The sequence below is a fragment of the Lycorma delicatula genome, chromosome 7, assembly GCF_047948215.1.
Source record: "Lycorma delicatula isolate Av1 chromosome 7, ASM4794821v1, whole genome shotgun sequence".
In the NCBI taxonomy this organism is placed as follows: Eukaryota; Metazoa; Arthropoda; class Insecta; order Hemiptera; family Fulgoridae; genus Lycorma; species Lycorma delicatula.
The window spans coordinates 29,381,921-29,408,954 of NC_134461.1; the positions used below are offsets into that span (position 1 = coordinate 29,381,921).

Consider the following 27,034-nt stretch of genomic DNA (forward strand, 5'->3'; position numbering starts at 1 on the left):
ACACCAATCCTAAATCCAAAATTTCAATATCCTATGGCTAATAGTTTTTGAGTTATGTATACATATATAGAGTTGTGCATATGTACATATCTACGTACAGACATCACATTGAAACTAGTCAAAATGGATATTTCCGTTGAAATCTGGAAACAAAATTTTTTTGCAATCACAATACTTCCTTTACTTCATACAAGGAAGTAAAAAATAGTGATATACAACAATTTATATCATGTAGCAAATTTTTCTCTTAGTATTAAACGTTCATAAATTCAAATAGTGCAAATGACTTTTTCAAATTATTTGCCTAATGTCATTGCCAATATCGTCATCCAGTATTTAATTTCTGGGTAACTAGGTGGTGTAATCAACTAACTTTATTCGGTAACTATTGTTAATCTAATGGTTTGTAATGACTCACTATTATCAAACTATTTCAGTGATTAATGCATTACATTCAAACAACTTACACAAAACAATATCAAATTTAGATTATCTTTTAATAAACTTTGTTGCATTTGTTAATGATTTTGTAGCAGGTTAAACCAAAATTTTTCTGTCAAAATTATAATGCCAAAAATATTTTACAACAAATAAATAAATTCATTAAAGTTCTTATTAATGCTATGAATATTCATGGGTAAAAAATCAAATTTAATATTGTGTTTAACTGAGGTGAAATTAGTATTTAATAATAAAAACAACTATTGATTTAAATGTCTTCATTCATATCACAGACAATTACTTCTAAAGCCTCAACAAATTTTATAGAATAACACCACTTTGCAAACAAACCTCATATAGCTGGACTTTCTGAAGACTTTCCAAACCACAAAAGTTAAGGCGTATTTATAACTGCTGTTTTTTTTTGTTTTTTTTAGCTTTTGTTATATTCATACATATTCACTCAATCATTTTTACTTGGTAAGCAGGAACTAAGAGGCAATAATCAGCATTTTTTCTCTAATAACCAGCCTATGCACTGTGTTAATTTTAAATTTTCAAATTGTAGTATTCTTAAGTACTTAAAAAGGTGTACCAACCCTGTGTACATAAAAAAAAACAGCAGAGTTGTTTACTGAACTTTCATATAAAACTTAGCTATTACTATTACAGTGGATGAAAGTGTAGATTATATGAGCCTTCATAGTAGCCAAATAGAAATCTAACAGCCCTCTTCTGTAACATGAGAGAATAAGTTTAATAATGTTGAATGGTACTTGTCATTGTTTTGTACAAGTCATTGTTCCAACATTTTTTTTAATGTAACTTGATTATCAAAAAACAACATATTAAACATATTATTACAATGTATTAAACAAAAAAATGTCTTTTAGCAAGCGTTGTTTGTTTAGATTATGTTGACAATGTGTACTGATGAATCATATGTATATCAACTGGTTAGATTATGTTGATGTACGTACACTGTCAGTACACTGAGCCAACATAATTTTATGTGTTTTGTAATTTTTAATTTTCATTAAAAAAAGTTTTTAGTTTTCCACGATAATTAAACTTGGCAGTGCGATAACAAACAAGACCTCTTATATTTATTTAACAAACAGCTATTTCAGTGAATAATCTTAGTTATTTGATTGTGATAAAATCAGCTAATTCTAACTATAATTTTGATACAGAACAATTAATTGCTATTTTTATGCGATAGAATAAACCATTTTTGTAGCACCAATGTTGCCAGAAGTTTGCCAACATATTTGACATATGTATAAATAGTATACTAGCAAGTTTCGAATAAAATATTTAGTTAAAAATGTTTAATCTGTTTAGTACAGAAGATAATTAAACCTGAACTTCAATTCATGAAGAATTTTCATAAACCCTCAGGTAGTTGTTATTCATATGTATATAATACACACATATGTACTGAATATTTAATGTCAAAATTAATCATTTATTTATTTCACTTTTTGATTTGAAGAAGTATTTTGGCATTCCAAATTTCACTCTTGGGCTCTAAATTTATTTTTAATTTGTAAATTATCTTCCAATGAATACTTGCTTGAGTACATTATGCAATGCTACAAACAAAATTTTGTACACGGTACAATGTTGATTTACTTGAAGAATAAAGAAGTTTATTAAAATCTTTTAAAATTGAACTTTAGCAGAATTAATTTGTTTTGAATGTTTATGTAATCAAAACAGAATAAATATTGACATTGGACCTGGACTGTGATTTCAATTTCTCAAAAAAATACTACATTCTAATTAAATCTGTAATTTCCATTTCACATAAAAAGTTACATTCTAATTATTTTTGCTCAGCTTGCGAAATCAGGCCTTCACCTTGGGTAAAAGCACTTAATTCTGCTACGAAACATTTCTTTTTTGGGTAAAGAACATTACATAATGTACTCAAGCAAATATTCTTTGGGAGATAATTTACACATTAAACATAAATTTGGGGCCAAGATTGAAATTTCATTAAAATTTTTCTTTTAAATATTCAATTCACTGATGTACTAAGTAAATTAAAAAATTCACATATATAATTATGTATTTTATATCTATATACATGTATCACCTACCTAAGGGTTTATGGAAATTATTTATGAATTGAAGTTCAGATTTAATTATCTTCTCTTAGTACATTTATTTAATAAAATAAATCTTAATGAAACAGCGATGCGTTGGATGGATTTCGACTTCCACAGTCTCTATATTCTATTCCACTCAAATTCTAAATATGGATCGTTTAACAAAAAGGACCACTAAAGCTGTTTTTCTATCACGCCAGATGTTATATCACTGTTTAGCGACGGGATATGGAGTAGAGTAGGGTGAATTTACAGTGAAGATGGGTGTAAATTTACAATATACTATGAATGTAATTAGTATATATGGTGGTTATACTACAGTAGTAGTAATTGGGTGGTTATAATTAATTTGATTATAAATCTTAACCTAATATGAAAAGAAAGTAAAGCAGTTTTTACATAAAATTGCCCAAATCAGTCTGTGGGTAGACGGTTTTGTAATGAAATTAACATTAACACTAGAAAATCTTAATTAAAGATAATTACATGCGATTAGAAAGTGGGTATTCTATTAAAATAAAACTGCTAACTTGAGAATTATAAGTAGATTTTAAAATTGTTTTCTAAACAGTAGAGACTGTGTCCTAAATACTTAACTGGGCTTACTGAATTTGCCCACACATATAAGGTGCAATTTTTTATACAGGGAATACATTGCACAACAGAAAGATTTTGCAAAACACATTATTCAATCATATACCTAATGTGTTTGGGTGTTTCCTAACCTTTTTAAGACAGATGCTATTAACAATAATACTATTAGTAATTCCTCAGAAAAAGTTGCAGCTAATCGGTTCCAAAAGTTCTCTAAGTAAACGTTCAGTACTTTAAAAGTAGCTTAAATATTTAACAATAAAATTATAAAAACTATATTTGCCTATTTATTATGATCATATGTAAATGATTATTTACACTTTTCTTGTTTTCTAACTACTTGCATACATTTACATACCCAAAATACGCATGAATAAGACACAAGAAAGCACAGTAAGATGTATTTGCTCAGGACTTATTAACATAAAACTATGTTAAAAATTAAAACAGATATTTTATATTTTTAACATTAAGATTATAAAACAAAAATCTCACAGCGGTTCACAATGTTTTAAAATTATTTTTTTAATTATCTTTTCAAAAGTTTCAACAAATCAATTAACAAAGAAACCGGGGGTAAAATTATGAAATAATTGCTTGAATTCTCACAAATTAGCGAACACTAAGCCAAGATTATGTTAATACTGCAAAACGAGACTGTAAAAAAATTATTGTAGGTTCCAAAATATCATGTACTGCCTAACTCTAACTAGGAATTCCTAACAAAAACCGATTTATTCCTTACAATAACCATGAGACACACAATTTGAGGATAACTTACAACGACTTGGCATTCAAAGTAACAGTAACACCTCTTCTTAACGATCCTAATGAATTATACTTTGCCAAGAACATGATTACGATCAGAAATACACTTTATCTGCGGTAACACAAAATTCTGAAGAAAAAGTATCATGTAACCTAAAACAAACCCACCCATTCATGCCCACTTCTAACAATGCAAATCATATGTGAATTTCACACACTCCATAATAAGCGAATGAGCTATAACAGAAGATGACTTCATTCCCAGCCGATATCTTTTAGTAACATTTATAGGACTGAAATTAGTTTTTCTTCAGCAGAATCACGTTGCTCGCATAATGATTAATAAATTAACAAATTACGAGCACTGAATCCTTTTGATGTCAAAAGTTAACGTAGATTGCAGTTATTATAACTCAAAATTTTGTTTATTGTACGCTTCAAAACAAACAACTTGATAACAATTATCAGTTTTTTATTGCTACAGTTACTGGTGCTTAAGAAAGTAAATTTATTATACACTACGGTCTAATGTTATCAGCTAAGGTCATTCAATAAGTTCTATGAATTTATTCTATTAATAAATCTATTATTTATATTTTGCAGTTGTGTTTTTTAATTTTTATAATTGTTTTATTATTTAATACTTTTTAGTGATTATCAAGAAAAATTCACGATTCAAAACTTATGGATATAACGTATCTAATGTACCGAGTCGATTGAGGAAACTGTAAACATTTCAATTTATTTATTTAATTGGCAGATACCAATCTAAACTTACAGATTTCTCACGCGATTGAGTAGAGATTTTTTATCGTGTGGATCATACAGCAATTTTCTTCGATCCAAACAACTAATGGCTAAACTCTCCAACTGTCTCATGCGACTTGGTGCTATGTAGGCGTAGCCCTTGGCAAAGATGTGAGCACTCAGATCTATGACAGCTCTATCTAGGGTAGTCACTTGTAGTTTATGCACCATCACAGCCAAGCACAGCACAAATTTAGTGGCAGCATACACCGTTCCACTTTGCCCTGTCCCCTTAAACATCAAATTCCACAACAGTGGGCTTCATCCTAAATCCAATGCCGATAGCATTACCTCTAATCATACTGTCATCAAACTCTACAAAGACCATTTGTGGGAGCTCACCGGGTTCAAGCTGGTCTCGGCGTAGTGTCGGTCAATCGAGTTTTCTGAGTATATCAGTTAATTTTTGTTATAAATTAACAAAATCATGATGGAATGTGTTTTTTTTTAAACAGGATATTGGCAAATACCCCGTTTGAATTTTGAAAATCGGAAGATTGGTTGTGAAGGTATGAACATTTCCGAATAACCATGATTTGTTAAATCATTAGTATACTTGATTCATGCAAAAGTTAGCCTTCAATCTACTAACAAATGTCCCGTTTTAATTTTTAAAATCAGAGGATTGTTTGCAGAGATATTATAAAAGCACCCCGTTGCATCTCGTTTGTTATTAGTTGATGGTGATGACCGGTCTAGCCTTGCACAAGGTGCTCGCTAATGAGGTGATATAAAATCACAGTATTAAATCACGTGTTATTAGAAAAAAATTACTTTAAAAAAAAGAACGATAAACATGCGGGCAATAGACTTAATTCTTCAGTTAAACCTAACAAATGAAAAATACTGTAAATAATAAACACCTCTTATTGAAGTAACATCTTTATGCTATAGTGGATTATCTAATCGTTTTCTTTTTGATTTAAAAATATAATCACCTTTTTAAACCAAACTTTTAATGTAGGGTCGATTTTACGATTCCAAATGTAGGGCACCATCTATATGTGCGACTGAATTACAATATTTTGTTATTCTAACTTTCTTAGATTATACTTATACAAAAAGTCTTATTGTGTTCTAATATGTGTAAACAATAGATGAATATTTATTACCGGCAAAAGTATTTATCTAATTAATAAATTAAGAAAGTTATATTCAACAAAACTTCCTTATTTTTAATGTAATAAATAATGAAATTAAGTTTTACCATATTAAAAGTATTAATGTTGTGTTGTGAATTGCAGATAGTAATCAAAATTTCCATTTTTTTTTCTTGATTTGGTTATTCTGTTTCATTCTATTCATTATTAGTATTTTACCGATGAAGTAATTATATCCTCTGTAATTTATTTCTTATGCATCAATCTCTGTATTCCTCTAGTGTTTACTTTCTAACCTCGACCTATTCCCACCGACCTAAACTCCAATGAATACAAGTTCTATTAAATAACAAAACTAATGCTGCTACAGGAGAAATGTTCATATGCCAAATTTGTACAATCAACAGCTGTGTAGCATGTGGCCTTCTCTTTCGATTGTTGCCACTTTAGTTTCTATAGTCATTTTAGTCTGGTCATGGCCTTCTTTTGATAACATCTGTTTTTTTGTTTTGCTGAAAAAATTATAAGCGTTTTATTAAAGCAAAAAATTGTTGTGAAATTTCATATGAAACTTGGGAAAAACCGTTATTGAAACTTTATCTTTTATTAAAAAAGTGTATGGCAATGAATATTTATCACATGCACGGGTTTTTGAGTGTTTAAGCGTTTCCAAGATGGTCGAGAAGATGTTGAAGATGATCAAAATTCAAAGTGACGATTGTTATTTTTTCTATATTCATGGGATTGTGTACCTTCACTTGGTTCCTGAAGGTCAAACTATTAATCAACATTGCTACCTTGAGGTCCTTGCTCAACTCCATGAAAAAATAAGAAAAAAAGACCCGAGTAGAAGTGGAAAGTGGAAGAAGTGGAAGAACAAGTCATGGTTTCTTCATCAGGACAACACACCAGATCACACTGCATTGTCTGTCAAGATGTTTTTAGTTAAGTATAACATCCTAGTGTTAGACCATCCATCATATTTGCCTGACCTGGCACCATGTGACTTTTATCAGTTGCCCAAGGTCAAATTTGCATTAAAAGGAACAAGATTTCAGACCATTGAAGCAGTGAAATAAAAAGCAGCACGCGTCATGAAAGGGCTCACAGAAGAAGCCTTCCAGCCCTGTTTTGAACAATGGAAAATTCACATGGAGTGTTATAGAGATAGTAGAGGTATATTTTTGAAGGGGATAATAACTAAATATGAATAAATTTAAAATAAAATATTTTACAGCATTAGTCTCATTATTTGATACCCACACCTTGTATTTCTCTATGTATTAGAAGTGGTAGTGCTATCCGGATTCTAAATGTATATAAATAGTTCAGTTTACAGACACTCAGCTGTACAAAGAAGTTGGTTGAAAATAGAAAGATAACCTCTTTTTTGATTTTAAGTTACATTTGTTTAACGTTTCATAGGAATGAAGAATGATGATGGACACCGCTTGAGTTTGAAGACTGTATCTAAATTAGTGTCTAATGTTGGGACTGCAGGTGGAAATTGGCAAGTGTTTATTGAGGGTAAAAGTGGTGAATTTGTGGTGACTACCCGTTCAGCTGCTCTTAAAAACAACTCCTGTGCTGTATGGATGGAATAAGTATCTGAGTGTTTCAGTGATTGATTACTTCTTAATTTGAATTTTTTTGTGGTATATTTTTTATTTTAGTGGTTGTTTTTTTACTTTCCCATCTAGTGTAACCTGTAGAAGGTAAAGTATTGTAATCTGTCTAATTTCGGTATATGTAGTTTTCATTGAATTTTGATGTTGACACCTAAGCAACTCGAAAAACCGAATGAAGATTTTCCGGAAGTTTATATGTACATAAGTGCGTGTGCACACGCGCATGCTTGTGTGTGTTTGGTGTCACACTCTACATCAACTTATATCAACAGAACTACTGGCCCGATTTTGATCAAACTTGGTCAGATTGTTTCTATACATGAGGCATTGATACCATTAAATTTGTAACTTAAAAGGTCAAGGAGGTGAGGCTGTAGAGCAAAGTTACCAGAAGTATCTTGAGATTTCACCTCATTAAGGTCTTATTTGTCTTAGGCACATTTGTTAATGATTTTGGGAATGAGACAAGCACCTGGAGTCTTCAGAAAGACATACACACGAGACATGTTTTTCATCTCATTCTGACTCAGCAACAGCTTAGTTCTCTCGCATCTAAAATACCATTTCCTCCAACTACTGTTCACAAAATTTAAAATTACTGTACTCTAATATTCACCAAACAAATAAATTTAAAAAATATACATAAAAAAACAAATAACAATTACAATTTATAAAATGTATTAGTGTGATAAAATAATTACACACATATTTCATCAAAAGTTCAAACAAATAAACAATTTTTATATTTCCATTGATGTTTTGAATGTACTTTACCAACAAATACTAATACACATTCCAGATTTCATAGACAGTTTTTTCCAGTAACTCAACAAACTAAACAGTTATCTCTAAGATAAAATACTGTAGTTAAGCAAAATCACAAAGTAAAAAGATTAAAACTGTATTCAATTGTTAATTATGTATAAAACTGATTAAAGATGAATAATTTTTTTGCCCGATACACAAATGCACTTTAGAAAAAAATGTGGAGAAATAGAGAAAATGGCATATTCTACACCACACATGATGAGTTAAAATTCACACAAACCTTACAAGTGATTTATCAAAACATTTGGAATAAATAAAGTATGACGTAAAGATAAGATGATCAGTCATGTAATAATAAACCACTCCATTAGATTTAAAAAGTTAAACAACGTTGGCCCCAAAAATCTCTATTCAGTTAATAACTTAATCTGTTGACATTTTTCAGGCATTAACCAACCGCTCTTTGTTTATTGTAAAATTATGTCTATAATTAATTATAGATATATAAAATACTTACTTTAATATTATCAGTTTGTGTGCCGTATTTATTGAAACTGTCACTTGGCTGCACTTTAGGAAAAAACAGAAGAGATTTAAATGTCACTTTACCTTCAACAAAAGCAACAAAATGAACTTTGGACAATGGATCTTGAGTATCTTTTGTTAATGAGTTATAAAACTCACTGTATTCTTTATCTTCGACGTCTACTGGCCTAATGAAAATACATACAAAAGAATTACATCGTAAATTAAAGAACAAAAACACAAACTTAAGTTTGTATTTATTGCAACATGACATATTTGTTATTACATACTTCTAGTATATATACAGTGTTCCGGGATGTATTCTTTGAAATTCAAGTACAGATTCAAAATGAGCAGAAAAATTCATATCGACGTAAGTCCTATTTTGCTTTGTTTTATTTCTGGATGTCATTTCATGATTTTCAACAAAAAAAAATTTTTTTCACGAACGGGTAAACCTACTTTAATTTAATATGGCAAATCTAAGACTAGCGTTTTATTCTACAAAATAAAAAATTCTGAAAACATCAACTTCAAAAATTTCAAAATGGCAGCCTCTTATGATTGTAATTATTTGTTTGATAAAATTTTTACTTATAACAGAATTTATTAAGCATTTTATTTTCAACAACATGACCTCATTTGTAAAAATCTGTTGACAAACAGTCGAGTTATTGCGATAATTAACTCAGCAGCACACTTGTGCACCGTAATGCCAGGTGATCAATCTTTGCCAGTTTTATTTTCTCCTCCAAATGTAATAAAAATTATTAATAATAAATAATAATAATTTTTTTTTTTTAATATTCAAATAATTCAGTAATATATTAACCACTGTGCTAATAAAATGTAATATTAAACATTTATAAAACTAACAATTTTAACTATTTAAAGTTCACAATTTATTTTTATGTAATTATAGAATTAAATACCAACTGAAGATGTAGGTCCTGCAAAAACTGATCCTTAGAATTAATGTGGTAAGTTTAACATATCTATTTACTGTGTTTTGGCTGTTTAAATTCCATTTAATATTAAAGATATATACACACCAACAATCAAATGACAGTGTAATAGTTTCATTTTTTCATTGAGCACAAATAGTATACGATAGTTTCAAAAACTAAAAATTTCGGATAATTCTTGAGATGAAAGAAATAAATGAATAAAAACTATCATAATCAAAAAAAAGTTTGTGGAATGAGTTTTCAAAAACATGAAAACTTTTTAGCATACATTTCTTTCAAAGTAGTTTCACACTTTTTGAGTCAATAAAATTACTGGAACCCTTTTTGAGAAACCTTCCTCAGCTGCCTGCATTGCAAGCTACGACATCAGCATCTTTGTATATTTTCCTTGTTACAGCATAATGTGTATTTGTAAACAGAAATCAATAGCTATAATTTAGAAGCAAATCACTAGTTTATTTCATCAACAGATATCGCTCCTATAATTAAAAGAGCATTTAAGAATATGTCCCATGCTTGGAATTAACAGCTCTTTAGCTGGCTTGTAATAATTAACAAACAGGAAATATGTGTTTGAGATAGCTATAAAAATTTTAAAAAAAAATTAAGATTTAATCATTTAGCAAACATACTTGCAAGTCCAAATAGGTTTGCTATCGTTTGCCAATTCCCAATCCCAGACAGTTGTTTCAACTTTTTTTGTTTTTGGTTTATCTTCTTTTTCTTTAGCATCTTCTGCTTCAATATCTTCATCTTTCTTTCCTTCTTCATCTTCCTCAGTTTTAGGTTCAGCTTCTTCATCATCAATAGGTTGTTCTTCGGTACTAAAGTACTAAATTTTTCCTAAATTTGTTTACTAAATTTTATATATATATATATATATATATATATATATATCATAATAAAAACAATTGTAAAAATTAAAAAATACACAGGAAAAATATTAAAAAATGTTTTTAAAAGAAAAAGATCGTTGAATTTTATTCAACAAAATAATATTAAAAAAGAAAAAAGATATTTAAATAAAGAAGGAAACAGTTACGCGGTATTTAAATATTACATCATCTTTGAGATAGATTTAATTTTTAAATGGATTTCTCTTGTATAAATAGGAGGTATTTAAAAATTAAATGTCCTCACCTGTCTTACATCGATAAGAAAACAATTAAACGCGGTTATTTAAAATTTAAAGAGCTCTCTAATACCATTAAACAAAAAAAAAATACTTTCAAATAATTTTAATTTTTATATAATATTTTTAATAGGCATGATTACGTATGTGTGTACAGAGTGTTTCTAAAATACTGGGTTGGCAACACTTTTTCTAATTCTACTTCTAAAACTAAACAAAAAATATCCACACGATTAAGCCGTAGAGCTTTAATTTTTTAATAGGCATGATTACGTATGTGTATACAGGGTGTTTCTAAAATAGTGGGCTGGCAACAGTTTTTCTAATTCTACTTGTAAAACTAAACAAAAAATATCCACACGATTAAGCCATAGAGCTTTAATTTTTTTTAATAGGCATGATTACGTAAGTGTATACAGGGTGTTTCTAAAATAGTGGGCTGGCAACACTTTTTCTAATTCTACTTGTAAAACTAAACAAAAAATATCCATACGATTAAGCCGTAGAGAATCGGCAAGTCGAGCGCTAACCGTTTAACTCATCGGGTACGCTCTTGATCTACTGGATCTTGGTCGTCCGGAAATTAATTCGTTTAGCCCTCTGTTTTGATCGCATTCACCCCACGTAATACGTACAGATCCGATCTTCCGCTAAACACGCTCAAATCAGTGCGCTAGCGATTACCGGTCCACAGGGCCTAGCTGCCACGACAGGATGACGCCTTAGACCAATCAGCTACAGCAGCTCCCGGGCAAACCTCCTGAAAAATGTAATATATAAGTTGCACGGGAGAAGAATGAAACATATTGACCATCTTAATAAATATATATCCTAAATACAAATATACATATGTGATTGTGTGTGTGAATTAAATTTTTTTCTTTAATTATTATAGTCCCACTGTTAGTATGTGAATCCGTGTGATTATTTTTTTCGATATTTTTAAAGGAAAAGATTTTCCCTAACATTTATTTCGCTGGCGCTAGTATCTCGAGAACGGTAGCCGCTAGACGCGTGGGACTAGGACCGATCGATGGCAAAATTACTTTCGGGTTTAGAATTTTTAAATGGCGTTAAAAATGCCCTAGGGCGCGCCGTTTTCGAGGTACGCCCTTTTTTTTTATTTAACAAAAGATATGTCCGAGCGATCCCGTTTCTTATGTATAATATAAATAAAATAACATCAGCTGTCGATAGTAAGCTATTAAAACTATAAGAAATTAAAAATCATCCGCTTTCTCTGAAAGTAATGATGACTGATCGATGCGGATCGTCGTTATAAATTTACAGCGTTAACCGAATCGTTGTTAGATTATGAAAACCAACAATAATTTTAAAAGTCGAATCGTAAATAATGATCGTTGCGTATATTAAATAACGATCGACGATATACACACATATCGCTGAAAGTAATGATGACATACATCGTCATCATAATTTAAAATTAATCGTTCTGTTTGCAGTTAAAACATGTTTTATTATGAATTTTTCACTGAATCGACTGCTTCGACATGTGAACACAAATTCGTCATTGAAAGTAGCCATTCTTTAATGTATTCGAATAAACCCGTGAAAAGAGACGTAAAGGTTCAATAGTCAATTTCTTTGTTGTAATTTTCTGGGCGTCTCAAACCCGTGTTTTATTACGTATTTTGCAGCAAATCCAGTCTTTCGGCGGGAAAATTTTACTACAAACACGGGATAATCGTGGAAAAAAACACATTTAAATTGGTTCTAGGGGTGAAAGGTTAAAGCGGCTATTGAATGTAATCGTTATACGTACGCTACTTGTAATATATATTAATTCGAAACGATTGCGATCCCATACAAGTTTTCACTTTGGCCGTGCGGTGTGAAGCACACATTTGTTTTTTTATTTTTGTTAAAAATAACAATTTTTAGGTGAGAATTAAGGAAAAAAAAATTTTTTTACCTACGCTCGCTGACATCGACAAATTAACAATAATGTTTTCATTATTTAAATAATAAATAATTGTCAGAATTACTGAATTTATAATTAATTAGGCAACGTTATCGAGCGAAGCGAGCGTAGATTAAGTTTGATTAAATTATATTTATAAAATAAATAACTATAAATGGTTACATTGAGTGAATTCCTAACATGTTCAAACTTGATTAGGGAGGAAAAAGTTTTATTTTTCATTTTAAAATTATTTTTATGCCCAAAACCAAGGAAATACAGAGTGATTCAGGAGGATAGAGCAATTCTTTGACAACTCATTCTAGAGGCTAAAAATAAGAAAAAAGTTCATATAAACACGAAAACGCGTCGTTAGCGAGTTATACAGAGTGAAAGATTTCGCCCGAGTTTCAGTTCCTGCGGGTAAATTAAGGCTTTCTGAAATTCTGGGAAGGTCAATGAATGGGAAAATTCGATTTTTTCTTATGGGTTTTGAGCTGGGAAATTGAAAAAAAAATAGGTCCCAGAACTGTAACTCTCTTAGTTTCTAAGATATCCAGTGTAAAACGCCAAAAATAGGGTCAAAAAATACATTTTTTTACGTTTGACGTACAATAACGTTGTGAAATTAGCAATAAATCGTACATTTTTTAAACATAAATTGTACAGAATTTAATTATAAGAAGATTGATGTAATAATGTCAACAGAAAACGAATAAAATTTTAAACATGTCGACTCTTATTAACAACAAAACCGACGAAAACTTAGAAGAAAATGTTACAAAAAAGAAAACAGATGTGTCTAGTAGGTACAATAATTTTAGACCTACGGAAAACAAGTTGACAACACTGATTTTTTTTCATCACAATTTAAATACTACTCATTGTTAATTGTGGTAATGTGTTAAATAATAACCTTTTGCTGATCAATCGTGTTTGCAGTATTACGTCGAATTCTTATCGTAAAAATGTCAGAAAACCGTTAAGAAGTGTAATTTTGTATTCATTTTATGACGCATAAAAATCAAGTCTGTTAAAATAGGTGAAATTCTGTTTAGTTTTGTTTTGAAAAATACCGCGTATCTTCACTAATGCCGAATATGCCGACGTGATTTTCATCTATGGATTTTGCAATGGAAGTGCTGCGGCAGCGGTTACGGAATATCGACATAGGTATCCTGGTCGTGTTGTACCAAATCGTAAAGTATTTATTAGAATTTTTAATAATCTTCGTTAGAACGGTACACTTCCCGGCGCTCATATTTCATCTGAACGACAAGCAAATCGTGCTGATGAAGGTGAAAACATTCTGCAGATGGTTCAACGTAGTCCGGCAACGAGCACACGATTAATTGCAACACGGCTCAATATTTCACAAAGTAGAGTATGGAGGACATTAAATAATAATGGATCGCATCCTTTTCATATTCAGAAAGTGCAACAACTCCAGCCTGGTGACTACGCCAGCCGGCTGCAGTTTTGTCAACGGGTTAATAGGAATCGACATTTAATTCCATTTATACTATTTTCGGATGAAGCTACTTTCACTCGTAACGGAATAAACAACACACGGATTTCGGATCGGTGGTCTGAAGAAAACCCACATGCTACAGTGGAAAAAAATTTCCAGCAACGATTTTCAGTGAATGTTTGGTGCGGTATCATAGACGACCAATTAATCGGTCCTTTCATACTACAAGATCGTGTCACAGGGAGAAATTATCTGGAATTTTTAACGAGTTGAAACGTATTACCAACTTGATGGAGGTCCTACACATTTCACTAATGACGTAAGGCAATGTCTTGATGAAAAGTTTGCTGGTAAATGGATAGGACGTGGAGGGCCGGTTAATTGGCCACCGAGATCCCCAGACCTCACTCCGTTGGATTATTGTTTGTAGGGATGGATGAAAAATGAGGTTTACAAGCAAGAAGTAGATACACGCGATGAACCGATTGCTCGCATTCTCGACGCTGCAGCTATAATCAAGAAACGCAAAGATACCGTTAGACTGGCGACACAAAATCTAGTACAACGCGTTGAAAAGTGCATTGAACACAACGGTGGCATTTTTGAAAGTTATTAAACCACATGAAATACTTGTGTAAGCAGCATTTTATCATTATCAAACAAAAGTAGTAAGTATTCTTTCTTCTTCCAATTACTTTCTACTCTACATAACGAAAAATTTTTTCAATCTGTTAAAAATTAATTTTTTTTGTTGCTAATAAAAGTCGACATGTTTAAAATTTTATTCGTTTTCTGTTGACATTATTACATCAATCTTCTTATAATTAAATTCTGTACAATTTATGTTTAAAAAATGTACGATTTATTGCCAATTTCACAACGTTATTGTACGTCAAACGTAAAAAAATGTATTTTTTGACCCTATTTTTGGCGTTTTACACTGGATATCTTAGAAACTAAGAGAGTTACAGTTCTGGGACCTATTTTTTTCAATTTCCCAGCTCAAAACCCATAAAAAAAAATCGAATTTTCCCCTTAATTGACCTTCCCAGAATTTCAGAAATCCTTAATTTACCCGCAGGAACTGAAACTCGGGCGAAATCTTTCACTCTGTATAACTCGCTAACGACGCGTTTTCGGACCTATGTTTATATGTGCTTTTTTCTTATTTTTAGCCTCTAGAATGAGTTGTCAAAGTATTGCCCTATCCTCCTGAATCACCTGTAGATATATATATATATATATATATATAGAAATTCAGGCTACGAATGGTAAACGGAAACCGTAGACGTCACAGACCCAATCTTTTGCCAATGCCGTGATTGATTGAGTGGAAAGAATGTAAGACTGGACTCAAAAGGTCTTCCTGCAAATTCTTTGCGAAGAAAATGAAAAACTAAAACCGAGAAACGGTGGGGATAGACGTGAAGTCTACCGGTGGATTAATGAAATTACGGACTCTTGCGGCGAGGAGAAAAATGTAAAGAGCAAGATGGAACCGACCGGCGGAGGTGGCAGAAGCTGAGCTCGCATATAATACGCGTGGAAATCTTAGTGCCACAATCAATCAAGCAAAGAGAAGAGGTCGGGAAGAATCAATAGAGGACCTAAATATTGACTCGTGGGGCCGGGCGTATCGGGTTACACTAAGGAAATTTGGCACGCCGCCGCCCACATTATCCAGAGATAAACTCAAAAAACGATTACAGAATTATTTCAAATCACGAATTTGCCCCGCGTGACCATAACACAGGAAGAGAGAAAGTTCACTATAGAAGAATTACACGAAGTAATTGGTAGAATACATTCAAAGAACATCCGGATCCAGACGGGGTCTCGGGCACCCTATTAAAGGCGTGATCTCTTTTCCATCCTGCACACACACACACACACACACCGTCATGCATACCCCTGGAAGAGGTATTTTAGATCGTTCAGATTTAAGAGAAAGGATGCTGTGGTGTAATAAAGAGTGAGGCCGAATTGCTTCAGTATTTTTTTCGTTACTCAATTCCACGGAAGCAGTTTTTTTTTTAAAGAAGAACATTTCAATATTTGGTATTTAAATTTCTTAATTTGAAGGGTCTCATTGGTCAGAAGACCAAGTAAAATTTTTATAAAAAATAATTGGTTAGGTCTGAAAAATCTTTTTTTACAATTTTTTCTAAAATTGTAATTCTACTTCTTCGGAAATAGTAGTACTTTTAGGGGTACTACTAATTCCTAAAAAGTACTCTTTGAATATAATACGATTTCTATAATCGAAAAGAACTTGCAACGCTTTCATAAAACTGAGATAACAATTTTGAAAAGTAACAAAATGAAAATACAATTTAAAAGAATTTTTATGCAAGTTGTAATATTAATAAACAGAAAATTGGATTCTGTACAGCACACATTTTTATGTTTATTTAAAGTGCAAAATTTATTTCGTGTATTATTGTTTACAGGTTCACGACTATTATTATTGTCAGTTTATTATATTTTTTAACGATTTGGATCAATTAACAGCAAATGAAAAATTACAAGGCAGATTGGGAATCAAACCCAGTAACTTACAGATTAAAATCAAACAGGAATGGTAGTGATAAACGTAACATGATTTTTTTATTTTCAGCCATTTGACTGGTTTGATTCAGCTCTCCAAGATTACCTATATAGTGCTAATCATTTTATTTCAGTATACCCCCTACATCCTACATCCCTAACAATTTGTTTTACATATTCCAAACGTGGCCTGCCTACACAATTTTTTCCTTCTACCTGTCCTTCCAATATTAAAGCGACTATTCCAGGATGCCTTAATATGTGGCCTATAAGTCTGTCTCTTCTTTTAACTATATTTTTCCAAATGCTTCTTTCTTCATCTATTTGCCGCAACACCTCTTCATTTCTTACACCCGCCTGATTTTTAACATTCTCCTACAGCACTACATTTCAAAAGCTTCTAAACTTTTCTTCTCCTACTCCGATCGTCCAAGTTTCACTTCCATATAAAGCGACGCTCCAAACATATACTTTCAAAAATCTTTTCCTGATATTTAAATTAATTTTTGATGTAAACAAATTTTATTTCTGACTGAAGGCTCGTTTCGCCAGTGCTATTCGGCATTTTATATCGCTCCTGCTTCGTCCATCTTTAGTAATTCTACTTCCCAAATAACAAAATTCTTCTACCTCCATAATCTTTTCTCCTCCTATTTTCACATTCAGCGGTCCATCTTTGTTATATCTACTACATTTCATTACTTTCGTTTTGTTCTTGTTTATTTTCACGCCATAGTTCTTGCGTAAGACTTCATCCGTGCCGTTCATTGTTCCTTCTAAATCCTTTTTAACCACATCTAGAATTACTATATCATCGGCAAATCGTAGCATCTTTATCTTTTCACTTTGTACTGTTACTCCGAATCTAAATTGTTCTTTAACATCATTAACTGCTAGTTCCATGTAAAGATTAAAAATAACGGGGATAGAGAATATTGTAATACATTACCAGTTAACAGTCAGTCGATTATGTAAATCGATGAAATATAATTTCTAGCTTTAATAAGTTTTCCTGTGTTTTTCTTTTTACGTCGATGAAATCAAGAGTTCCATTCTTTCGATAAACAATCGAACTTGCGATCCTCAGTATATCGGTCAAATTAAAAATAAATATATATATATATATATATATATATATATTTTACCGCAATGTACAAAATTGTAAATGATCAAAATAAGTAACGCTGAATTGTGTGGAGTCAAGAGGACTCTTTATCTAATTCTTTAGACAATCCAGTACGTATACGATTACGAGTAGAATCTAATCCGTGTCCTTAAACTTTATATTTTATAAAGTAGACGTTTTTATATTTTATAAGGTAATATCCGAATAAGCATTACACATGCGAGTGAAATCCAAGCTTAATCGAACCCAAAGTTTCAGTGTATTCGTGTATTTATTTATAGACGATGCTTACATTAAGTTGAACTACAAAAGAATCAAACCGAGTAATAAATCTACTTTTTTTTCGAGCATTACACGTGAAATTATGTGATGTCGATTACCGAGCAAAGGAGCTTCATTTTAGGAGTAATTTTTTTTAATGGATTATATAAGGATAAGCTCGATGCATATGGACTGATGTCCAACCCGAGACCTTCGGTATAAATTTATTACAAAAAATAAGTTGATTAAAAAGTTGATTAAATTTTTATAAAAATAGTGGTAAAATTTTTATCGAACAGCCGAGTTAAGTTTAATACGTATTTTTATAGTTTGGTTTTAACGATATTTTGAAGAAAAGTACGATATTTTTTCGATCGTACGGTGGGAGTTAACGTTTTGAAATATGAGGAGTACGGGAGTTTCCAAACTTTGGAAACTTTTGTGGCTGGAAAATCTCAAAAAGTATTAAAATAATTTCTTTGAAATTTATACACGCTGTAGTAGTGTATCTGAAGTTGTGCGTGTGAAAATTTTATGATGGTCGGTTCATTTTTTTTTTAGTTACGTTCAATTAATCGAAAACGTTTGAGCAGAGCAAGTTAGAAGCGTGGTTCGTTAAGATGCTACAAGTTTAATCTGGGACTTTTTTTTTTATATACGTTTTAAGTATTAAAACTATCAAAAAAACTGTACGTCATGCAAATATTAAAAACTCATCTTTTCATTAAAATTCTTCTGTTGAAGCCTCATTTCTCGATGGAGAAGAACTCTTTTGTTTTATCCTCTCTGTTTCTATCTTTTACGGTTTGTGCTGCTATCCCTAAAATGTCGATTCTTCAACTTCTGTGTAATGCGCTCGACTATATTTGCTAAGGCTGGCGCCAGTTTAGATATCGCATCAGTCGGTTTAAAAAATACTGAAGAAGCGGCAGTTGTGACTTTTAGCGATCTGCTTGGCACGATTTTTCCGGCTTCAAAGTAGATTGTCATTATTTCGAGGTTTTTCAAAATAAGGCAGGCGATACTGCCTTTTAACCCATATCTGGATTTGAGGTCGGTATGTAGGTTTCATTCTTCAATTATGTATTTGACCGTTAGTGGGCCTGCACAAGAAAAAATACACCGTTGCAGTCCCTGGAGAAGGTAGGGTGAAGTTATTCTCGTATACCCGATTCATAGCAAACGATGCAGAACTGTTCGTGTCGGAACGTAGAATATAAATTAGAATATAAATATAATATAAAGAACGGGTACGAATTAATTAATAAATTAAATAAGTTAAAAAGTATTAATAATGAAACTAAAATGATTAGCTTTGATATAAATAATACGTACCCAAATATATACCCTTTGATTACACAATCTCAATAATAGAAAATAAATTAATAAAAGGAGATGAAGACCAAACATTTATAAATAATACTATAACTATAATTAGACGTATTTTGAATTTAATGGAACCTGTTAAACACAAGAAAATGTTTTATACATGGTATTTCCCTTGTCTGATATAATGTCAAAAATTCATCTGCGGGAATTTGAAAATAGAATAGTATTTGGCGTAAATCAAGTACGTAAAATTTCATTACGGGTCAGATACCCGGATGATAATTTAGTTATATATGAACCGGTTATAAATAATGAACGTGAAGTAATTAAAATTTTTTTTAAATTTATTTTTATTTTAAACAAACAATTTTTACAAATTGTAAAAAGCTAATATAGTTATTGTGTACATTTAAAACGGTTTAAGAATTTATAAAAGATGTCACTGAGGATAGGCTCAGACCCGTAAGTTTGTTTTACTCTTATGTAAATCGGTCCAGTAGTTTTATAATCCATAGCGGACACATATACGAACGCTGTCTTATATATATATTTATTATATTTATATATAAATGAATAAAATCTGTTTGTATATTTGTTTCGTAAATATCTCGACACCGGCGCGACCTAACGGGTATATTTTAGATTAAAATTTTTATTTTCACGAAAGTAATATGTATTCTGAATATGAACCAACTCGGTCCATAAATACAATTTTTTTTCGTAATATCTCAACCCCAGCGCCACCTAGCTGGTCCAAATTAACTCAGAAACCTTCACGAGCATGCGCACAACAACTCGCCAATGTTTCATCGAATTTAGATGAATGGTATAGAATCGCATACGGGACAAACAAACAAACATTCATTTATATATATATATATATATATATATATACCATTTGAATAAAGGTAATTTTTAACGAAATGTTATTCCTTTTAATTTTTATCATTTTTGTTGTTTTCTGATGTAATATTTAAAAAATAAGTCTGTAAAAAGAATTATGATGCAAGACGTAAGTGAAATTATATGCTTAAACATAAGCGAAACGTAAAGAATGGCCAAAACCGGCAAAAGATTAACTACGGATCGTCAAAGACTTCGTCTTTTTTTTTCCTGTTTAGCCTCCGGGAATCACAGTCAGGTATATTACTTCAGAGGATGATATTTTTGAATGTAAATAAAGTATAGTCTTGTACACTGTAAGGCCGATCGTTTCTGAGATGCGTGTGGTTAATTGAAACCCGACCACCAAAGAACACCGATATCCACGATCTATTACTCAAATCCGTATAAAAGTAACTGATATTACAAAAATTCAACCCTGCAACTCCCGACTTCCAAATCAGATGAAGACGCGTTCACCGCTAGATCAAACTTGTGGATTCCTATATACCTTAAACCCGCCGTTACTCGACGTGTGAACGCCTCGTTCAGTCTGACGGAATAGAAAGAATCGATTAGAAAGTACACATCTAGACGGCGTTCTAGCAATCTTGAAAACGTTTTCATGCTGTTGAGAATATTGACGAATCGGTCCGTAACGACACCAGTTAACCAAAAAATTGGCATCGGTCAAAATTACGAATATCCGGTTTTCACAGAATTGACCTCCAAGAATTCCAAAAACCGAAAATTGGGATCGAATTTCCGCTACAAAATTTGCTTACGTATGTTGTCGTATAAATTATCTTATATCTGTAGAACTATTTGACCGATTTTCACCAAACTTTGCTATAATATTACTATAATAGATTCATCGACTCTTACAAATTAATACAAAAGGTCAGCGGGTGGGGGATTACAATGAGGATAAAGGAAATTTTATACAGTGTTTGCTGTATTATGATATTTGTTTTACAATTTTGCGATTATACAATTTTTGTAAAAAAAATATTTTTTCTAAATTTCACCCCCTCATAAAAAAAAAAATGCTTTTCGATGTTGCCATGTAAATCACCAGAAATACTTGACCGATTTTTAGCAAATTTGTTCAGATTTATTTTATATTTAGGGCATTTTCAACTCAAAAGTTCAATGGGTGGGGTTACAGTGGGTTGGAAACGAAATCGTCTATAGAGTTTGCCTAACTATTAGTTTTTTTTAATAATTTTTTATAGTATTTATAAAGTATACAATTCTTGTTCGAAATTTCACTCCCCCCCACCGCCCCCGAAAAAAAAATGGTTTTCGATGTTGCCTTGTAAATCGATTTTATATTTCCAGAACTAAAAGGCCGATTTTGATCAAATCTGAACAGATAACTTCTACATATGGGACGTAAATATTACAAAAATTTCAACTCCAAACGGGTATGGATGGGAATTAAAAAAAAAAGAATGAAAAATCGTCTACAATTTTCGCTTAAGTATAATTTTTTTAATATTTTTGTTATAAAAACTTTTTTCTAAAATTCACCCTCACACCTAAAAATGGTTTTCGATGTTGCCTTGCAAATCATTCTATATCTCAAGAGCTACTCGGTTTATTTTCATCAAATTTGATCGATTTCTTCTACATATGGGGGTATAGATACGACTAAATTTTCAACTCGAAAGGGGTGGGAATAGGAAATACGGGGTAATAAACGAATTCGTGTACAGATTTTGCACGATTATAATTTATTAAGAGTTAAAGAAAACAGTACAGTAGAACATTTTCGTTATAGTTTTTTTCTATTAGCATCTCTCGTTGGACTTACAAATTTGTTCCCCGTCAAAGTTGGGTATTAACCTAACCACCCGACCCCGTTACACGCCCCGCATTTCACTTAGCGGCCTCTGATACTGTTCTGTAGTCGACCGCTATGTTGTGACGTCACAGATGAGCGGGAGAATTAAGTAAATTAATTATATTTAAAGTTTTTAAATTGGCCGCTTAAACCGCCGCACGCGCGCGAATTAAATACGCTACGTGCGCGCGCGCTTTACTTAGAAACGTTGAAATACATAAACGATAAATATTATATTTAAATGAAACGGTAAATATTGTAAATTAAGATTTTCAGATTTGCGCGCGCGGGTTTTTTAATATTTAGACAGAGGTTCCCAAACTTATTTTTCTCATAGACCGGTTTCAAAATTTTGCTGGTTCCGGTGGACCCCCTGCAGCTACATTTCTACCGTATTTCCATTCGACGGAAAATGTTGTGAAGATTAGATCTAACTATGAAAATTTGCGTTACGGCTGAGTTCCACGAACTAACAGCTTCCGAAAAAAAAGTGAAAATCGATCGGTTAATTTTTGATCGACTGTGCTGCGAGTGGATGTCAAAAAAGTAAAGTTGGCCGATCAAAAAAAATGCTTCCATCCGACTTTACATTTTTGACATTCACTTACAGCACAAGAAAGCAATCGATTCTCACTTATTTTATTTAGAAAACTTCCCATTCAGAGTGGTAAAAAGCAAAACAAAAATAGTATATTTTTTGTGTTGCATTTATTCAAATATGTAATCATTACGCTATTAATTATTATTGTTATCGTATTGCAATGTAATATAATAAAATTTTCGTAATATAATTAAAATTAAACATTAATAACGTAATGTAACTTCTACAATGACGATCACAAAATAGTTACAATTTTAATGGCAGGGATGTACTTGATGGATTGACAGCAAATTATCAATATTTGGCTTCAGTTTTGTTAGGAATAAGCGCAAATCTCCCCGTTCTGTGATATTGAATCTGCTCCTTTTTTTTTGATAAAAGGTTTGTAACGACACTAAAACTTTTTTCGACAAGATATGACGAGGGAAACGCTATCAAAAGCTTTCTCGCAATTCCCCACAGTCCAGGATATTTTTCTGGTATTTCTGCCTGCAGCCAAAATGTTTGATACCCTCTTTTAAATTTCACCTTCAGCTCCTCATTAGTGCTAAGCTCGAGTAGCTCCTCTTGTAATATCACATTCTCCACTTCCGTTTCATCAAATGGATTTATGATCCGTGGTGGTATTTCCATCGTCAGAATATCTTCAAATCTGATTTTGAAGTCATCATGCAGGGCGATTAAATGTTGAACGTATGTCTGAATATCCTCATCAAGGCATTCTACCTGTGACAAGTTTGAAAACTGGGAAAATACGCGCCGACTAACATTTTGCTTCATAAATTTCAATTTTCCAAGAAAAGCTGAAATTACACCCTTTGTTTTTATTAAATCGAGACTGTCCCCTTGTAATTGTAAGTTAATGTCATTAAATTTTTTGAACAAATCTGTCGAATACGCGATGTCAGCTTTCAAAGTGATCAGGTTTTCTTTTAAATCTGAATCTTTCTTTACCTTCCAGAAACTCTAAAACTGATTCAAAAAGTGAGTAAAATCTGTACAGAAGAACTGAGAGGAGAGGGGAAGAAGTGTTAGGAAAAGACAGATTTGGTAGATGGGAAAAATCGTGCAGGAAAGTGACGTTTGGAATATGTAAAACAAATTGTTACGGGGGTATACCGAAATGAAACGAACGGCACTAGATGGGGAATCTTGGAAAGCTGCATCAAACCAGTCGAATGAATGAAAATAAATAAATCATATTATTAATATGATTCGACGCACCCCCCCATTTATTTTGTATCTAATCGTATATTTGAGGGTATAAATTAAAATAAATGCTATATAAATTTTATAACCGAATTTATTCGTACGTATAAGGAATAAATTCATTAAATTAAAAGCTGAACCTTAGATTTACGTCTTTAATTTTCTCTTCCGTTCTTGCTATTTTTATTAAATTATTCCTTTTTTGATTGTCATTAGCTTAATTGTATTACAGACCTACCGTTACAATGCACATAGTGGTCGTAAAATTGAGATAATATATATATATATGTGTGATTCAGGAGGAAGGGAAAATAATTTGGGATCAGATTTTACACTTTGAAATAAGGAGAAATGTTCACACAAAGTTAACGTATTGGCTTCTAAATCAGCCGATCTTAGTGACAAGGGTTCGATATTTTTTCACCAATCATATTAAACATATTATCTTAGTTAAAAAAAAAAAATGTCGCCAATCTGTGGCTCAGCCAACCGTTGTTTTTATTATTATTATTTTCATCTTAGGCTTGTCACCCGTTGACAAACAGCATGATACCAGTTCCTGACAAGAAGTTGCTTCCCAGTAGGTGATAATGAGGAAGTAAAAAAAGCCACAGTTCGTCTTTGGCTGTCCGTCATTGTCCGTGTTGTCCTATTGTCCTAGTGGTACGTTCGGGTGGGTGCGGCTTTCTAACTATCACTAGTCATCCTCTGGCGAGCAACAGATTGTCAAAAACCGGTAACATGCTGCTTGTCATCCAGTGGCTCAATGAGCCCAGTGTCTCAACCGGTGCCCAGCCACCCGTTGGCGTGCCAAGGTATCATGGCACAACCACCCAGTGACAAACCTTCCGATGTAGTATCTGCTTTTTGAGACTAGTAAAGTAAATATGAATTTTATTAATTTTCATTAATCAAATTCACAGTAAAAAAATAGGGAATAATGAGTTGGATATAAATAAGTAAGTTAGCGGTAAACAGACTTATGATAAAAATAAATACAGTGTAAAATATAAACCCCATGAAACCATAACTATTACAAAACAATAATAAGTTAAATTAATGAAGTTTTTATAAAATTAAATACAATGGTTTACTTCAAAATTATATTGGAAAAACATTTTGAACGTTTCAAGTTCAAGGTTTACAACATTAAGGAGTGCTAAAAAAACAATAAATTTTACTAATATAATATACTGACAATAAAGTTACTGAAAATTTTGTTTAGAAAAAAGTATTATCAATAATTATATCAGAAGTAAATATCAAAACAACAATGATAAAAGAGTTACATAGAAAAATACAAGAACCATCTAGAAAGTAAATCCTAACATAATACTCACAAAGGTAATGTTTCATCAACAGTGTAAAAATTGGTAGTTCTCTGTTGTATTAGCACATTCGATTGTAATTAATAACATTTATTTTAAAATATATTATTCATGTTTTAAATCAAATTCAATAGTAATAATGTTATCAAATTCAAAGTGTGATATGATATTAAAAGAAATGTTCCCCTTAGAGACTTTTGTACAAATAAGTAAATGTTTAGTGATGAGATTGTGATGGAATCAATTGTGAGAAAACTGTCACATTCAACAAAAGATGTTCACAGAAAATATAACCCTGGATGACCCTTTTTTTGTAATTAAACAACTGAAACAAAAATCAGTAATGATATTTATAAGCGTAAACAATTCACTGTTGGATGGCATAGCGCATTTTGTCAAAGTTCAAGAACGACACAATATTGCTGATAAAGATAAGCCATGTTTTTGGAGGTAGCCTAAATGTCACTGCTGCATACTCGGTTATTTTTGTCAGAGTGAAATTTGCGCCTATATTTCATTACAGACTATAGTAGAGTTTAAAATATTATTGGTCTTTAAAATTTATATCATTTAAGTAGGGACAGCTTCCAAGATCTTCCTTTGCGTTTAGGCTGTGAGAGGCAAGAAATATATCTTGCATTCACTAAACTAAATTCGAGATGACCTAACCCTGTTGTATCTATATTCCAAACCTTTATTTCAGGTTTATCAGAAAGTTCTGAAACGGTCATTTTCCAATCTCTTGAATAAGTATTTAAATTCCCGTCTGTTTGTCTTTGCCGACTAAGGTTCTTAACCGATAAGAATGAGGTGTCAACTCGGTGAATCATTTTGAACTCTCTTCCGACCCCCTCTGTATGTCTTGCACCACTTACCAACTTTTGAACTAAGAAAGACATTCATCCTGAAACTTCCAAAATGATTTTAAGCCTCGTAGAAATCCGATTCGGAAACCCCCATCTTTTTATAAAAAATTAAATATTAATCTTCTATCAACGCTACTGGGCTTTTCCTGTCGACATAGATATGACGGTTAAGAATAACAGATAGTAGAGAATCTGCAACTAACTACTGATAAATTCAGATTGGTATTTTTTTTGTCAAATGAGTCATGTCCACCTTGAAAAATTATACATGTAGAGCGTAAAAATTGTTATTTTATATCCAATCTTCCCTTATATATTATGTATACACATGGTTTATGAGATTTGTAATATTTGTTCATTGCCTATAACTAATAAAGAATTTGTTTTCAATTTTTGACAACAGGTTCAGAAATTCAGGCTCGCTTTATCGGCTGTTTTAATAGCAAAAGTAAGATATTAAGGCATTATAAGGTCGATTTAGAAGACAACTCACCTCAACGCTGTGTAGGAGTCTGTGAAGCTCTTGGTTATTATTTCGCTGGAGTTGAATACGGGTATGTTTTGAAACTATAAAATAAAAACTAACACCGTGATAATTGTAATATCTTTTAGTAGTAGTAATTGTAATAGTAGAACTGATGAAAATTCTGTGAACGCCACAAATTAATTTTTATATGATCGATGAATTTCCAGTTGCTCTAACTACTTAAACTTGACATCGACTGTTTAAATTTGATATGTTTGCTGACAAGTTCACAGACTAGAATTAGGAGTGAAATTCATAGGATGAAATGTTATTCAG

General features: G+C 31.7%; 1 protein-coding gene across 1 annotated transcript; it reads right to left on the reverse strand.

The window, feature by feature from the left end:
- Window positions 1-8,286: 8,286 nt before the first annotated feature.
- On the reverse strand, window positions 8,287-26,097 carry LOC142327953 (endoplasmin homolog). Its single transcript, XM_075371373.1, has 4 exons — window positions 26,036-26,097; window positions 10,346-10,537; window positions 8,738-8,933; window positions 8,287-8,313 (listed from the first exon to the last, which is right to left on the reverse strand). The coding sequence occupies exons 1-4, from the start codon at window positions 26,095-26,097 to the stop codon at window positions 8,287-8,289; spliced, it is 477 nt and encodes a 158-aa protein (XP_075227488.1).
- Window positions 26,098-27,034: the final 937 nt, after the last annotated feature.

Bases quoted from the DNA above. Each gene is read 5' to 3' on its own strand.
- LOC142327953 (XM_075371373.1), bottom strand. From the start codon at position 26,097: ATGACCGTTTCAGAACTTTCTGATAAACCTGAAATAAAGGTTTGGAAT. The intron at 10,538-26,035 runs GTTAGGTCATCT...TTAGTACTTTAG, and splicing joins TGGAATATAGATACAACAGG to TACCGAAGAACAACCTATTG. The intron at 8,314-8,737 runs GTAAGTATTTTA...GCTTAACTACAG, and splicing joins CACAAACTGATAATATTAAA to TATTTTATCTTAGAGATAAC.